General features: G+C 37.2%; 1 protein-coding gene across 1 annotated transcript in view; it reads left to right on the top strand.

Annotated features, from left to right (window-relative positions):
* TSPAN12 (tetraspanin 12) overlaps positions 1-15160 on the top strand; it is a 111228-nt gene that overhangs the window by 90031 nt on the left and 6037 nt on the right. The window contains exon 7 of the mRNA XM_018553072.1: positions 9750-9893. Coding sequence (XP_018408574.1) covers positions 9750-9893 — 144 coding nt within the window. The remainder of the gene's footprint in view (positions 1-9749; positions 9894-15160) is intronic.

Genomic DNA, 15160 nt, shown 5'->3' with positions numbered 1-15160 from the left:
GACACCAATATAAGTACTAGCAGACTGAGGGTACTCATCACTGGAGCAGATTAACTGAGCTGAAAAAAACATTTACACATACACACATGGTAGCCACCACACTGTGTTTTAATGGTGCCACGCCCAGACCAAAATGTAACAGTTTACACTATAGAAGCCTCATAAAGAGGCAAAGTTCTGCAATGTGTATTTAGAGCATTCATAATCTAATTTGCATAATCGGAGTCTAGGAGGTGTTATTAACACCATTGTATGTGGCCATAATGATGTAGGGGGAGATTTTATAATGGCAACTCGATTACTGTAGGAGTTATGAAATATGGATTAGAGTGGAGAGCTTGAGAAGTATTAAGTTTTTGCTCACAAATCAGAGTCACGGATGTCTATTGCTTAACCTCTCTCTTAAGCTGGCCATACACTGTTCTATTTTTTTGTTCAACCCACCATCAGATGATTTGTTTGAAAATTTTAAGAGCGGCTCCTTTGTTCAGCTGATCAAAAGGGTGCCCTTAGCAGCACCCACTGTGCGAATTTCGGTGCATCAAGACCTGGTTGAAATTTGCATAGTGCATGCCCACCTTTAGACTGTTTCCAACCTCATTAGAGGGATTTTGAAGACCTTGCTAGTGTAGGTTTATGACATCTCTTCATTCTTTCCTAATTGGCCTGTATTATATCAAATGTGTCTTAGGATTGTTTTAGCATGGCTGCTAAAGTACAGATATGAGATTTATCCCAAAAAAGGCACATCCAATGGCCACTGAGACTTCAAATGTATTCATACAGAGCAGTAAAGGGAAAGAACAGTCATTCAAAGAGCTCACTTTCGTTTGGTTTGGCAGCTCCCGCGGAACACTAGTGCCTATAATGCTGGCACTACTGGCTACTGGCTGATCTAGTAATCACAAACCTCACAGATTAATATATAAAAGCTGGATCTTAGTCTATTCTAGTTATAACTGAACCTAAGCCACTAGGGTTTTTGGGGTTTTCGACCCCCGAAACATGTTATGAACCCCAAACTGTTTTTGTATGTAAACCAATAAAGTGATTTGGACTTATACCATTTGGTCTGGCACTCTCTCTCTCTGCTTTTGTGCTTTGATGAGATTTAAATCTGACCATTTCTGTTGGAGAAAATTAGGTTGGCCTGCTGTTCAGTATGACTTCCCCATTCTCTCCACATAGTTTGGGGTTTGTCATACCTCACTATTACTACCTCACAGTAATGTGACAAATTACAACAAAGGTACATATAAAGTGATAATTGTGGGTTAATATATTAGGATACAACATCCACATATATCATAGAATTTGTTTTAGAACTTAAATTTGATTGCGTTGTGGTATTCAAAAATCTGCTTTTCTATATATTTGGATTATAAGGTACAAATAGCTGCGCATAGTTAGCTAGCTAAAATTATATTAATTAGAGGTGATTTTTAATTTTATAATAGTTAAGATAGCATTTACAGTACGTATGGGTTTTTTAACCTCATAAACATAGCAGGAAAACCGAAAGCTCTGGATCGTCTCCCATTAAACCAGAAAAAGTTACAAAATAGCTATCCATGTTTAAATATAACTCTTGAAAAGTCCCTGTTTTGAGTTTTAATTTCTCAGGGAAATTAACACTATTAGTACATTTCATCCCTACTGCCTTATTGAATAATTCACTGCAATCTCAGCAGTGTATTTGAAAAGCTACGAGAAATTGCATAGAAACATGTACGTACTGTCTAGAGCTTCCAAAGACAGTGCGTTTTTGCGGTTTACATATCCGCTGTTTTTAGGCAAGGAAGTGCACAAGGGAAAGATGTCAAAATGCAAATATATGCCCAAATACCGGAAACAAAAAAACTATACTGTGTCTATCATTCTTCTGGCCCTGTCATGGTGTTAAAGAAATCCATTGTTTCGCAGATTTCCTGTTAATTTAAGCATTTCCTGCTTCTTCATTGATTTGTCAGCTTTAGTGTAACATGCTGAAATAAATCACACTGTACCTGTTAATGTTTCTTCTTTTTTTGTTTTAACTTTATCATTGGTATAACACATGCATTATAATATTCGTCTTATCTGCTGTATTTATTTTTGGAAATATGTAGGCTTTTTTTTTTAATGAAAATGCAATGTATTGCTGTGTGGTGAGAGCCTATAGTTCAAATGTATAGTCTATTCACTACCTTGAATGGTAGGCAGGGCACATGCCCTGGGTGCCACTGGAGGGGGGGCACTTTGCCACTCAGGGACAGAGTTGTTGTTTGCCCCTTTAGTTAGGCTGTCACTGCAGTTAGTCATGGTTCTACACTGATGGAGGTCTGGATAGGGCCATGATAATTCTATTAACATACAGATATATCTCTGTTGGTACACTTCATTTGGCATGCTGTATGTTCCCTATTCTGCACAGCTTAATTCTGTCTACCATGCTTGTGAATAGAGCCTAAAGCTGAACTATAAATATAAAAGATGAAAAATAATATAGCTAGTTTAAATATTGCAATCCCCTATACAGCAGCACAGAACTGGGAGGAGGAGGGGCAAGACTGGTAACCAATCAGATCAGCTGCATGCAAATGTGCTGACAGAAAGAAGTCCCAACCAGTCTACTGTTACTCCTTTGCTATCTAGTCATCGAGCTGAGGGTGAAGAAAGGACATAACTATAGGCCCTCTAAAATCTTTAACCATGACAGGGAAAATGGCATCATTGGTTTGGCCATGTTGTGTGGCAGGGCAGTGTAAATTCCACAACTGGATAAACAGAAATACAAATACTCTGGAAGCTCCCATGGACAGTAGGTATTTAATCTGTGTATTTTGCTGTTTGCTTGGAATTTAATCCTAGTCCCACAAGCAGCACATGCTCACTGTCCCTTTGCACCCCTTTTTTCTCTATTTGGGTACTAGTAGTGAAGAGCAGATCCATGCCTAAACCCTGATTGTAATTTGGAGCTTACACAAAGGTTTAGAACTCCCCACCCCTACATACTGGGGGCCAGTGTAGCCAATCACCATACACCAGTGCAGTTATGTGAGCAAACGGGGAATGAGTACTCCTCCAGACACAGAAGTACCCAGTATTTTTCTTCCTTGCATTAGCTGAAAGTAAAATGTGTTGCTTTTCACTAGATGGTTAAAGCATTGGTTTAGTTTAACACATGCTTTTTACGAAGAGTAATTGTTTACTGTAAATAAATTGTATTGAGATGGACACTAATAGATTAACGTCTAATGCAGAAACTGGTACAGGTGTTTGATAGGCAGTTTTCACTGAACCTGAACCATAAACACTGAAATGCTTGCCTTTTTTGGAAGGCAGTTTTTTTATTGTTAGTTAGTTAATTATGCTATTAAAAACTCTTTGTGTTCAACATGTTGATAATTGGTTGCAGAAACCACAAGCAGTTTGGTGACAGGCTTATTTACTGATCTGTCATTGGCACAAAAACTAATGAAATAAGAAAGGCTGTCAGCTGGTTTAGAGGTTTCAGTAAAAAAAAAAATGTTTTAAGGGAGTCTTCATCAACCCAGTATAGTGACACCCATGGGTCGTTCCAACAGTGCTTCTGAGCACTACAACAAAACAATCTTAAAGTGTATTTCCACGTTTGCAGTCAAATTTGAGAAATACACACTATATGTTAATTATGTCTTCCTATTCACAAAGCATATCTAAAAATAATTTAAAAACAAATATTTCCTACTTCTTTATATGTTTCATTGGAGCGAACATTTCATCAGACTGCAATTTACTTTGTACATTTTATAAGTTCAAGTTTGAACAGACTTTTAATTTCACTTATTAGCATACAATGTAGAATACAAGCTCTGATGTCTTCAACCCTTTGTTAAGACAGACAGTGTTCAAATCTAGTTTACAACTGCTAATGAGATCTGCCAGCACAGTGCAGACAGGGCTAATTATGGTAAACATTAACACCTCATCCCCCTCCTTAATTTTGCATAGCTGGCGAAAACCCCCATTTTGGAGTTTTCAGAACATTTTAAATAATTATGCTATGTGAATCAGAACATGTAGCAAATATAAAGTAGGACTCACCCCAATTTGGCCGCAAACATGGAAATACTCTTTAAATCTCGAAAAACAATACATTTTTTTCTCCGTGGCTTACGCTTCTGTTGATGAACTTGCAGTCTGAATCATTGTAATAAAAAACAAAGAAAGAAAATGACTTTTGTTTTATGGTAAGCATAATTAAAAATATGAGTATAAATTGTTTGTGTATTTTTCTATAGTGGGAAATGCATATTATCTAGCAAAACACTGTTAGATGAGTGACTGCCTTGTAAATCATAGATATCTGCCCATATATTAGTCATTACGCTGGAGCGATTGTGTTTTATGCACAAGACATGCCTAATAAATGGTGTGCGGAGATCCAATTGTTCCACCAGCCTCTGCCCTGATGTATGTCTGTGGATGAATTTGAATCATAAAACAAGGAGATACAGATTTTCAATTATAGCACAACCAGAGTAATAGCAGTAGATTAATCTACATACTTTCAAAGGGTTTAAGGTTTGGAGGCATTTCCGGTAATTATAGTAAATTAAACATCAGATTGAGGACATTGACAAATGAAGATGTGTTTTGGAACACTGACTTTGATGAAGATTTATCACACTTGTATGTAAGTAAATACAGTATCTGCAGTGCATAATGATTTAGAGTGTCACCATGGCTCCCTGACACAATTTTTGTCTACTGCAGTCTTCTGTTACTGCCCACATGCATTACACTGTTCATTCAATGGTCCATTTTACCTATGCTAATACAACTTTTTTCACTTTTTTTGTTCTTAAAGTTTTCCAAAACAACAGTTTTTTTAAATCACATTGATCCAGGCAGTTTGATCCAAGTTCCATGCAGTTTGCCTGTGTTGCAAAAATTGTATGTGATGTGAGCCCTAGCAACATTTTCTGTTATCCCCTTCCTGTCATATTTTGATAATTTTCCAAGATCACCCTAGCTTTTCTTACTTGGCACACAACAGGTCATGCTGTTTCTGCTTTGATAGAATTGTTAAAATTAGACATTAAGTCCCACAGTGCAGTACTGACAGTTATTTAGTCAAGCATGACATGTTTAGTGAAAGTCAATAAGCAACCATTATGCCAGAAAAAGAGAGGAGAGAAAGAGTTGTCACGTTTTTTACAGACCATGATGGGGGAAAAAAAAAAAGCAGATTTCACTGACAGTGGGGATATCTTAAACAGTTAATGGCAGAAGCTGTTGTGCAGTTATACTGCATTCATCATTGAAACTTATTAAAAAGTTCAGAAATGCAGACGGCACTTTTAGTATGTTTAAGACTAGGGACAAACCTGTGGTTGTGTGTTGGTATGCAGGCAGATTTTTGCATTTTTGCATGCGTTAAGGTGTGGCATGTTTGTGAATCCCATTGTTTTTAAAGGGCTGCCTAACACGTCAAACATCTGTGGATCTCACGCACTGCTGACCAGAATATATCCATAGTTCACAGGTGGGTGCTGCAGTGACCGCGTATAGCACCGCCAATCAATCTAAAGCAGAAGAGGTAGTCACAGGCATTCCAGTAATCACTCCTTCAATATTCTTTTATTGCCTTTATAAAAGGTCATTTCACAATGCAAGGCAATGTTTTGGAACCATGTCGGTCCCTTCATCAGTCAAACAAAGTGATGATGATGAAGGGACCGTCAAGGTTTAGAAACGTTGCCTTGCATTGTGAAATTACCTTTTAGAAGTCAATAAAAGAATATTAAAGGAGTGAATACTGGAGTGCCGGTGACTACCTCTTCTGCTTTGGCCTAACACACCCAGTCGCACCAAAGAAGTGAGTGCACTTTTTTTTTCTTCTTTTAAATGCGCACACCAAAATGCATAATACTTTTGTACCATGTGTTTTGGTGAGCTACAATGCACATGCTTTGACAGGCATGTTTCTGGTGCCATTTAAAATAAATGGCATCACAGCGTGTCTGCAAAAAAAAAAAGATGTTTTTGCGCGCTGTGGGATTGTGCGCAATTTAGAACACAGGTGTGAACCACGCTAATATATACTCATCCAGCTTTTATTTTACAGCTTCTATGACTACGGTGCCCCTGACATAGATACAAATTTGAATAGGAGTTATTCTGGTTGTTGAGAATGCTGATGTGATTGGATTTTTGAAAAGCATTTTATACCATTTCTCATTAAAAAAACTGGTATAGATGCTATTTAGGGGCCAAGGGGGCAATGCACATACAGTACATGCATGGGTAAAGGACAGAAAGTAAAGGGTAGCTGTAGAGTGAACCTCTTTAAAATGGGTAGAAGTTGGTCATTTTTTTCCACTAGGATTATCATTCAAATCATTTCATGCAATCTTTTTCCTAAAAACCTGATGAATGGAACAGAAACTAATGTTGCTATTTTTTGATGATGGTACAAGTTTATGTAGAAATGTTTAAACTCAGCAGGATTATTACGTATTACACATCTAAAAAAACTGATAATATAGACAGCAATTGCAGATAAAATTGAATGCAAATAAGCAAATATAAGTATTTTCACCTAGACCTTGCCAACATTATTACCTCCTATACACTACAGTAAGTGAAAGCCGGAGCCGAAGAAGGAAATTGGGAATACTGGCTAACATTATACTAATCAGCAAAATGCAATGCTTAGCAACGGCTGCAAGAAAAGAAAATCAGTTCTTGGGTTAGGTAGAAATCAAATAATATGCATAAACGTATTCCAAGGTCAGTATAGAGATTTGTTAAATTGTCTTTTACCCTAAACGCCATACTGGGGACATCAGATGCCTATAGAGAAAGAACAGTTTTACCATGAATAAGTGAGCAAGTTTTATTTTTTTAAGCAGCATTTTTTCTTAAGCTATGGAATTCCCTGCTGCATGTAGTTGGCAAAAAAACTGGACAATTTGGTTTCAACTAATGGAATTCAAGTATTGGAATATGTTTTCCAGGTATGTTTGTTGGGTCAAAAAGAACCTATTTTGCTCTTGTAAAGTAAAGATTAGGGGGTTTTGCACTGCTTTCCTTTGAGTACAAACTGATAGAGTTTGTCTTAAGCTGACCTTCATTGACATTTTCTTTCAATTAAGTTAGCTATGTAAATAACTGGCATCTGGTGATTCTCCAGTGCCACCTACTGGGTATGATAGGGGTTAGCATGTAATGCAAGATCCTTATAGATCGTTATAGTATAGTAAACATAGTGAACACAGCTGAAACTTCATATCATTCATCTATCCATGGTTTAGGTTCAAAATGCCAACATACTCTTCCAGTTTATTATTTAGTGATAGTTGTTAAAAATACACAGGCAATTAAGTTTTTTTTGTTCCAAGGAAGTACTGCATTTCATAAAAATATAATTGACATATTGTTAGCATTAATATAGAACTTTAGAGAATACGATAATTTTTATGCAACATAGTAAACATTATCATGTTACTGGTTTTAGCCTACTATAGATTTCAGTTTTCATGTTCTCCTGTGCTTGTGTGGGTTTCCTTCGAGTACTCTGGTCTCCTCCCACACTCCAAAGACATGCTGGAAGGTTAATTGGTTCCAGTCTAAATTGGCCCTTGTATGTATAGGGACCTTAGATTATAAGCTCCTTGAGGGTAGGGACTGATGTGAATGTGTAACTATGTAAAGCACTGGGTAAATTGTCACAGCTATATAAGTACCTGTAATAAATAAATACATTTTATGACTTTAATACCATTTTACTGAAAAAAAGATTTATAGTCAGAACTAAAAAGCTTCAAACACTGCCTCATTATCTCCTTTATTTGGCCTTATATCACTTAATGAAACGTCTCCCCTTTTCATGCCCTTCCCTATTAGTAGGAGATTTGAAATTACTGTTATTACAATTACAATGAATACTGGCACACAAGGACTATGTGGGGCAGGGAGGGCTTGGACTAATGTAGTTGATAAATTCCCTTAGACATACACTCCGGGTAAATATCATATTTGCCGGCGTATAAGACGACTGGGCGTATAAGACGACCCCCTACTTTTTGTGTTAAAATATAGGTTTTGGGCTATACCCGTCGTATAAGACAAGTATAGCCCAAAATAATGTTTAAATGCACCCACTAACATCCATGGCGGTATTCCCTCAGCGCTGAGCCAATCACGGCAGGCTTTGCATTCATTAATACAGGCTTTGTATTCATTGATACCGGCTTTGTATTAATGAATACAAAGTCTGCCGTGATTGGCTCAGCGCGGTATACTGTATGTAGCCGAAGTATACCCGGCGTATAAGACGACCTATATATATAGAACGACTGTTCTATACGCCGGCATATACGGTATCTTTTTTTTTGCACTGTGTGGCCTTGTCACAGTTGCCACAACTTGTGCTCCAAAACCCTGGAAACCTGAGTACAGGGCCCGACATATGCACCATAATGTTGACAGGAAATTTCTCAAGCAACATGGGCCTACTCCTTCTGTGTCATGACCTACAGCCGGGTAAATAACCATTATACTTTGTGTCAGTGCCCTGCCATCGCCCAGGCACACGAACCAGCCTCTGTACTCAGAATGTCAATGGTTTGTACATAGGCTGCAGAGGTTGTAGGTTGGCTGTACAGCCCAGAAATTATGATTACCAGGAATTTGGGGCATAATACAGGACAAGCAGCAACGTCCAGACAAAGAGCTGCCCTTTAAATAATAAATAACTGCCATTTTTTTGGTTTGTAATGGAAGTCATTAATGTAATTACTGTCTGCTTTAAGAGTTTTTTCCTGAACTTAATTGTTCCTTGACCATATTAAAAATGATCTTGGAACCATCATATGCAAGTTGCCATGGTGACAACTAAGAAACTAATGGCTTATGCATGGGGGTGGGGGCCACTAGAATACCAGTTTTTGAGCTGTAATATTATTATTAGATTGACCACATTTTCAGTTTTGGATTGTCTAGTAACTACCTATTCATTTTCATTCAACATTTTGCATTGCATAGATTTTAAATGGGCCCTGATGCACATTCACAGTACACCACAGTGCATTTGCATTATAGTGCACAACTCATACATTTGAACAAAATGAATGACAATAAATCTCACACTAAATGGCCTGCATTAATGCAATTCATGCAAATGGGTATATTAATCTATGCTAATGCATATGTGTTACATCAAAACATTATGAATCTGGCCTAAAGATGTTTCAAACATTTAAAACAAAGGAGTGATCAAGATTTAAAAAATTCAGTTCAAGTGGAAGTAAACCACCAGACGGAATTCAAATTTTGGGCCTCTAGGAAGTTTTTGCCATAATGTATGCATCACATATATCCACATTATGGCAGATTTACCTAGCAAAGCAATCTGCTCCATCGACATTGCTTTCTCTCTTCTCCTGGCCGTCTTCTGGGTTTGGAGTCTTCGGGCTCTTGATAGACTGGGCCCAAAAAACTAACTCCCACACAAGCAACTGTGAATTAGTTCATCCCGACACAGAATCATGCTGTATGTACAAGCACTTTAATGTAAAAAAAAATTACAATAGGTTAGGAAAAATGAATTTTTTAATTGTAGTATATAAGTATGCATTACTTAAGAATAAAATGTTATCTTCATGCAGAATGATTTTGTCAATATACAGCAAGCTTTTTCCTCTAGAATGCTTACAGCTTATTTCTTATGGTGCGTGGAACAGTTATGTGAGAGATAAATAGTATTGACTTAATTTTAACAGTTCAGGTGCTGCGGAGTGGTGTATTTGACTGACTGGCTAGAGATGACAGAGATGGATTGGCCCCCTGATTCCTGCTGTGTGAAAGAATACCCAGGATGCGCCAAACAAGCACACCATGGAGATCTCATCGATCTATATCAGGAGGTAGGAATTTCTACCCATGTCAGATATTTTTATCAAAATGTTATATGGCCTACAGAAAATCAGAATGATATAGCAGGTTGACTGATTTATATATGTCAAAAATACTTGATATCAGCCAGCTATGTAATCTATAGAGGAATTATTCATGAATGAGAATTATTCATTAATGGATTTTATTTCATTTGTAATTTAGGCCTCTTGCTCTGTGTGGAGTTTACATCAAAGTGTTTCACACAGTAGGATTCACAGAAGAATCCCTTAAAACAACAACATGATATTATTGTGAACAAAGAATAATACTGAAGTATTCTGACAAAGCAGCTGCTGACAGGGCCTCAGAAAACAGTACTCCTTTGGCTTCTGAGTTAAAAAATATTTGCTTTTGTCACTTTAAGTATTAATATTAGAACTGGAATGCTGTTTTCATATACACAATATATGTAGACAATTTCTCATGATCCACAGACCACATTAAACTAAATGTCAGAAGAGGTGGACAACCGATATCTCCAAATGTTAAAGTAGAATTATGGGGAGGGGAAAATGCCCTCATCCCCATAGTTAGAGCCAGCATGTGACACTTAAGCTGTGACACGTCGGCTCTATAGATCGAGAACTGAATGATCACAAACCGCTGATCACTCAGCTCATGATCCTCTCCCTGCAGAGACCGATTATTGTCAGTCACCCCCCCTTCCCCACCCCCACAGGGATTCCTCCCCTCCCCTTTAATTTAATAATTGTATAATTATTACTGAAAATAATTTTGAGGGGGGCAGTGTAAAAAAAAAAATTTAAAAAAAATTAGAAGGTTTCTGCCTCAGATGCCATATGAGCTAGGTGCTCTGTATTCACATGCCCTGATTTAATTTTTTTCATGAAGTCTCTATTTAGACTGCTCTGCTCAAAGAGAATCAGCAACACCACTTTCAAATGGACCCCATTTAAATCCAAAGAAGAGGGTTTTCAGTAAAGCAGAAAGCCAAGGGGACTTTCTACCTGGATTTTATAGAAACACTAAATGTAGTATATTCCATTATAGAAATGGCATAATTATCTTTTGCACTTTTATTTCTGTTTTTGCTGGCAAAATTGCACCCCTTGTTTTTATACTTTACCCGTTACTTTGTCACACTATTATGAAATAGAAAAACAGCAGGTGGTATTTAGTAGGGTAATAAGATGGAAATAATCATTTAGTTACTTTTTATGAACAAGCCTGTAAATTTACTTTGTTTGCTAATTTCTTTTTTGTGTGAAATATTAGGATGGCATTAGGAAAAGTTTCATTTATAAAAGCTGTAACCGCTGAATTAGTGGTATTGCCTATGAACTAGAAAAATATCATGGACAAAAATCTCCATGTGTGTAGTTCCATTTTTCGGAGCAGGTGCCTTTATCTAATGGGATATACAGTAGGAACAGTCTAATATAGGATGTTTTGTGTTGGCTCTGAAGAATTCCGGTATGATTTAAAATGCCAGCTTCCTGACTTTTCTCCAACCACTTAGTTTTTTTGGAATTAGAAGGCAGCTGCCGTTCTGTGTATGTCAGATGCTTTTCTACCCGTTGTGAGTTGTGGTTCCTTTCCCCGGCCCCTACATCGCTTCCGTGTTCTGTAACAATGTAGGAGCTGGCAGAGCAAGAACCAGCATCAGACACTGCCAGAAGTGTTGAATGCAGAAGATCTTTGAGCAAGCTTCTTTTTCCAACCAACAGGAATTCAGCACACACAGGTAAGTATTAATTGCTTGCTTTGCACAGAGGACTTCTTTTTCCGGTTTTAAAGATATTGACAGAGTCGCTTTAAGGGGGTAATTTAATAATTAAAGGTTGTTTTACCTTCTTTTGTCAGGCTTGTTTCCTTTGTCCATCCCATTTATTAGTCACACCTTTCTTTGGTTCTTTCACCCATTACTATAGTTAGTCTAGTCTTTCATGTTGCTTAGAAACCATTGGTCCATGTTGGGTAACCATTTCAACTTATCCATCATTTCACTGTATGTTCTGTTTTCCTATAGATTTATCTGTCTGTCAACATTTGGGCCAAACATTCAGAGGAGAATTTATCAAAACTGGAGAAGACAGATTCTGGAGCAGTTGCCCATAGCTATCAGCTTCTCTCTTCAGTTTGTTCAGTTAAGTTTTGAAAATGAAAGAGAGACGCTGCTTGGTTGTCATGCACAGCTGCTCCCGATTCTGTCTGCACCAGTTTTGATACATTTCACCATCAGCATCTTGTACTGGTCACTTTCATAATACAATGTGCAGTCATCTCGTTGTTAAACATTGTTTCAATTGCTGCTACACAGGTATTTACCTATTTTGTGTTAGAACAGATTTTATCTTACAGTTGAAGTTAAGTAAGAATGTAATCAAGATTCCAGGGCCTCGTATTGGGAAGCAATAAAAAAATAGCATAACTCCCCAGAGGCACAGAACTACAAAGCCAATAATGGAGACCAATACTAAGCAGGCTCATGATAACTCTCTTAGGATTAGTGTTCAATTCTGCTGCAATTCATCAAATTCCCACTGTGTTCGATGGGTAGAAAATGTAGACCAAAATGAGATTTGTATTGCTGAGATGTCTTAGTGGAAATTGCTATATCCTAGAAGATTGCCGGAGCCAAATGCACAAAAGACTAGAAACACATTGTAAACAAAGTTTCACAGAAAATGCTACTGTTTGTATAGAAGAATGTATAAAAAATGTTAGTTATGTACCAGACCTTTGCAAAAAATAGAAAATCAACATATGCATGATAAAACTTAGGCCCTGCAAGATATTTTTTCCAACTGAAGAATATGTAGTGGAAATTTTACAGGGATGTATTCTTGATTTTATCCAGTATCCAGAATAATTAGGTGCCCTATTTTTGTAATCAAACTACAAGTAAATATTGTAGTGCCAGTACAGGGTATGGATACTACACCCATTCCGGCGGAGGAGAAGGAGCGTTCACCAAAAGGTAAGTATAGTGGGGGGAGAGAGGGGGCCAGATTGGAACAGGTAATTCCATTTTCCCAAATTAAGATATATTCACTATTTATTTTATAGAATCCTAATTAAGCTTACACAAGTACACATGGTAGTATAAGCGTGACATAAACATTTAAATAAAAGGGTAGGCCAAATAGTAATATTTGTGAAATAGAAGACATTAATAATCAAAAAAATCTGTTCCATCAGCAATATCCCTGCTTTTCGAATACCTATCCACCAGTATTTTTGTCCAACCATTTTCCCCTTTTAATATGTATAAATATAACAGTTTGTATTAAAATTAATAAAAAAATTAACTTTGCTGCTCACTTGACTAAAATACCATCCTGACACACCAGAAATATGGGATCGTACTCTGATGGTTGAAGAACTACGTATGCAGACCTTCTGCCATGCTGATGCCAGCCTCTATAATTTTTAGAACCAGGTGGGGACTTTGAGAAGAAGGCTCTAAAGATAAGGGGACCCCCTCTTTAATCATTCACTCTATACTTATGGGAAATGGATTTTCCACACCATCAACAGTCCATAAAATGATTTAGAAATAGGCCATTTACAGAAAGGTCCTGTGGGGTGAAGGTAAGCTACACTTACCCACCCCTTCCTGAGGCACTGGTGTTGTGGATATGCCCATTGGCAACTAACTGATGTTTTCAGAGACGGAACATTATTTTAGGCCCCCCTCTTAAAGCCTTTGCGCAGTGCTAAACAGTTCATTTTGGATTGAGCAGTGAATTATGTCAACACACTTGTCAGGTTTTTCTATTTTTCCATCAGTTGCGGAAGATTTCCTTTCACTTCCGGTCTGGTAGATACAGCAGGAAGAAGAAGAAAATCTTTCCAAAGCGATTCAAATCCCCCTTAGACCGTTAGAACTGAAACAGGTGTTCTCATTGCAATGGAAGATTTCCCATCTATTCTTGTTCTGGTGATAACTCTGCACTTTGGATTTTTCATCACTTTTAGACATTTTTAGAATGTATGCTTTCTTAAATCAGCTTTGCTATACATTTTTTATGTGTAGGTGGTTTATATTTTTCTGTAGACACGTTAGGATTTGTGTAAACACAAAAAGGAAATATATTTAGATGAAAGGAAAGTAAGACCTTTCTTGTGTTTCTGCTCTTGCATTTACATTAACATCAGAATTCATATTTCCAAATACGGCTTGGAAATGTAGTGGTGGAATAAAAATAAAATATGTCTTGTAGGGTTGTATTCTGTTTTTTGTTTTTGTTTTTTTAAGTGCTTCCTAGTTGATATTTGGATACCTGCATTTGACAGCTGTGAGACAGTAACAAGCTAATTGCTGGGTCCATCCTAAAGGAAATTTGTAAATTGTACACGAATGGTCTTTCAGACGATAATCGATCAGTTGATGGGAACCCTATGATTTTTTTTTACTGTATTTTCTCGATCGGTCAGGCTGTAAAACCTTTTTGGAATGGTACGAAAATCGATGGATTAGTGGCATTTCCGTACAAAAAATATTGCACCATGAACACTGCACAAAAGAAAATCTGTTATGTCGATTGACGGAATTCAATGAGTTAGTATTGCTAACAAACAATAATCAAAATCGACATTGGTCTGTGCATGATTGCGTATTCAAGCAGAAGTCGAACAACGGTTCGATGAGGGCACAAAAGAAATCTAACGATAATCGATAGGTGTATGGCCAGCTTAAGCCTGGAAAAGGTTATGCTCAGAAAAAGTGCAATCCCCTAGTTGGTTTTGCTGAAGTCAGTGCAAGACTAGCGAAGAGTGATTTGATCTCCAGGTTTGAGATTGGCACAGTGAGCTAAATGTTTGTTTGGTCAATTCCCAGAAGTAATCCTTTATTAGCAGGGTCATTCATTGACCCTGGTTTGCAATTTTTTTTACTATTAAAAAACCTAACCCAGCTCACTTAAAAAATAGTAGTCTGTGTTATCTCTTTAGTAAGAGGGCAATGAGTGTTCATGTAAATTACCTTGCTCACAGTGAAGGGTATTATAAAAGGTTTAAAAAAATAAAAAAAGTAACTTCTTCAGCCTGCTGCAGGTCTTCATTAAATAAACCTGAATGGGGCTTCATGTCTTTGCTGTTTCCTTGGTGCTCAGGCAGCTAACGTGTTGATGTAGTGATTTGGCCTAATTAGTCTTTGCATTCCAAACAAGCAATTCCAAAATATGATTGGTGGCAGTATTCCACTTTTAAAATTGTATTTTCTTAGAGCTCTATGTGGAATCATGATACTGTTTTGTGTTACTCACTAAGT

Source organism: Nanorana parkeri, unplaced genomic scaffold (assembly GCF_000935625.1).
Source record: "Nanorana parkeri isolate BGI_ZX_2015 unplaced genomic scaffold, ASM93562v1 scaffold108, whole genome shotgun sequence".
In the NCBI taxonomy this organism is placed as follows: domain Eukaryota; kingdom Metazoa; phylum Chordata; class Amphibia; order Anura; family Dicroglossidae; genus Nanorana; species Nanorana parkeri.
Note: the sequence above shows the minus strand (reverse complement) of the source record. Positions and strands in the feature narration are given on the sequence as shown.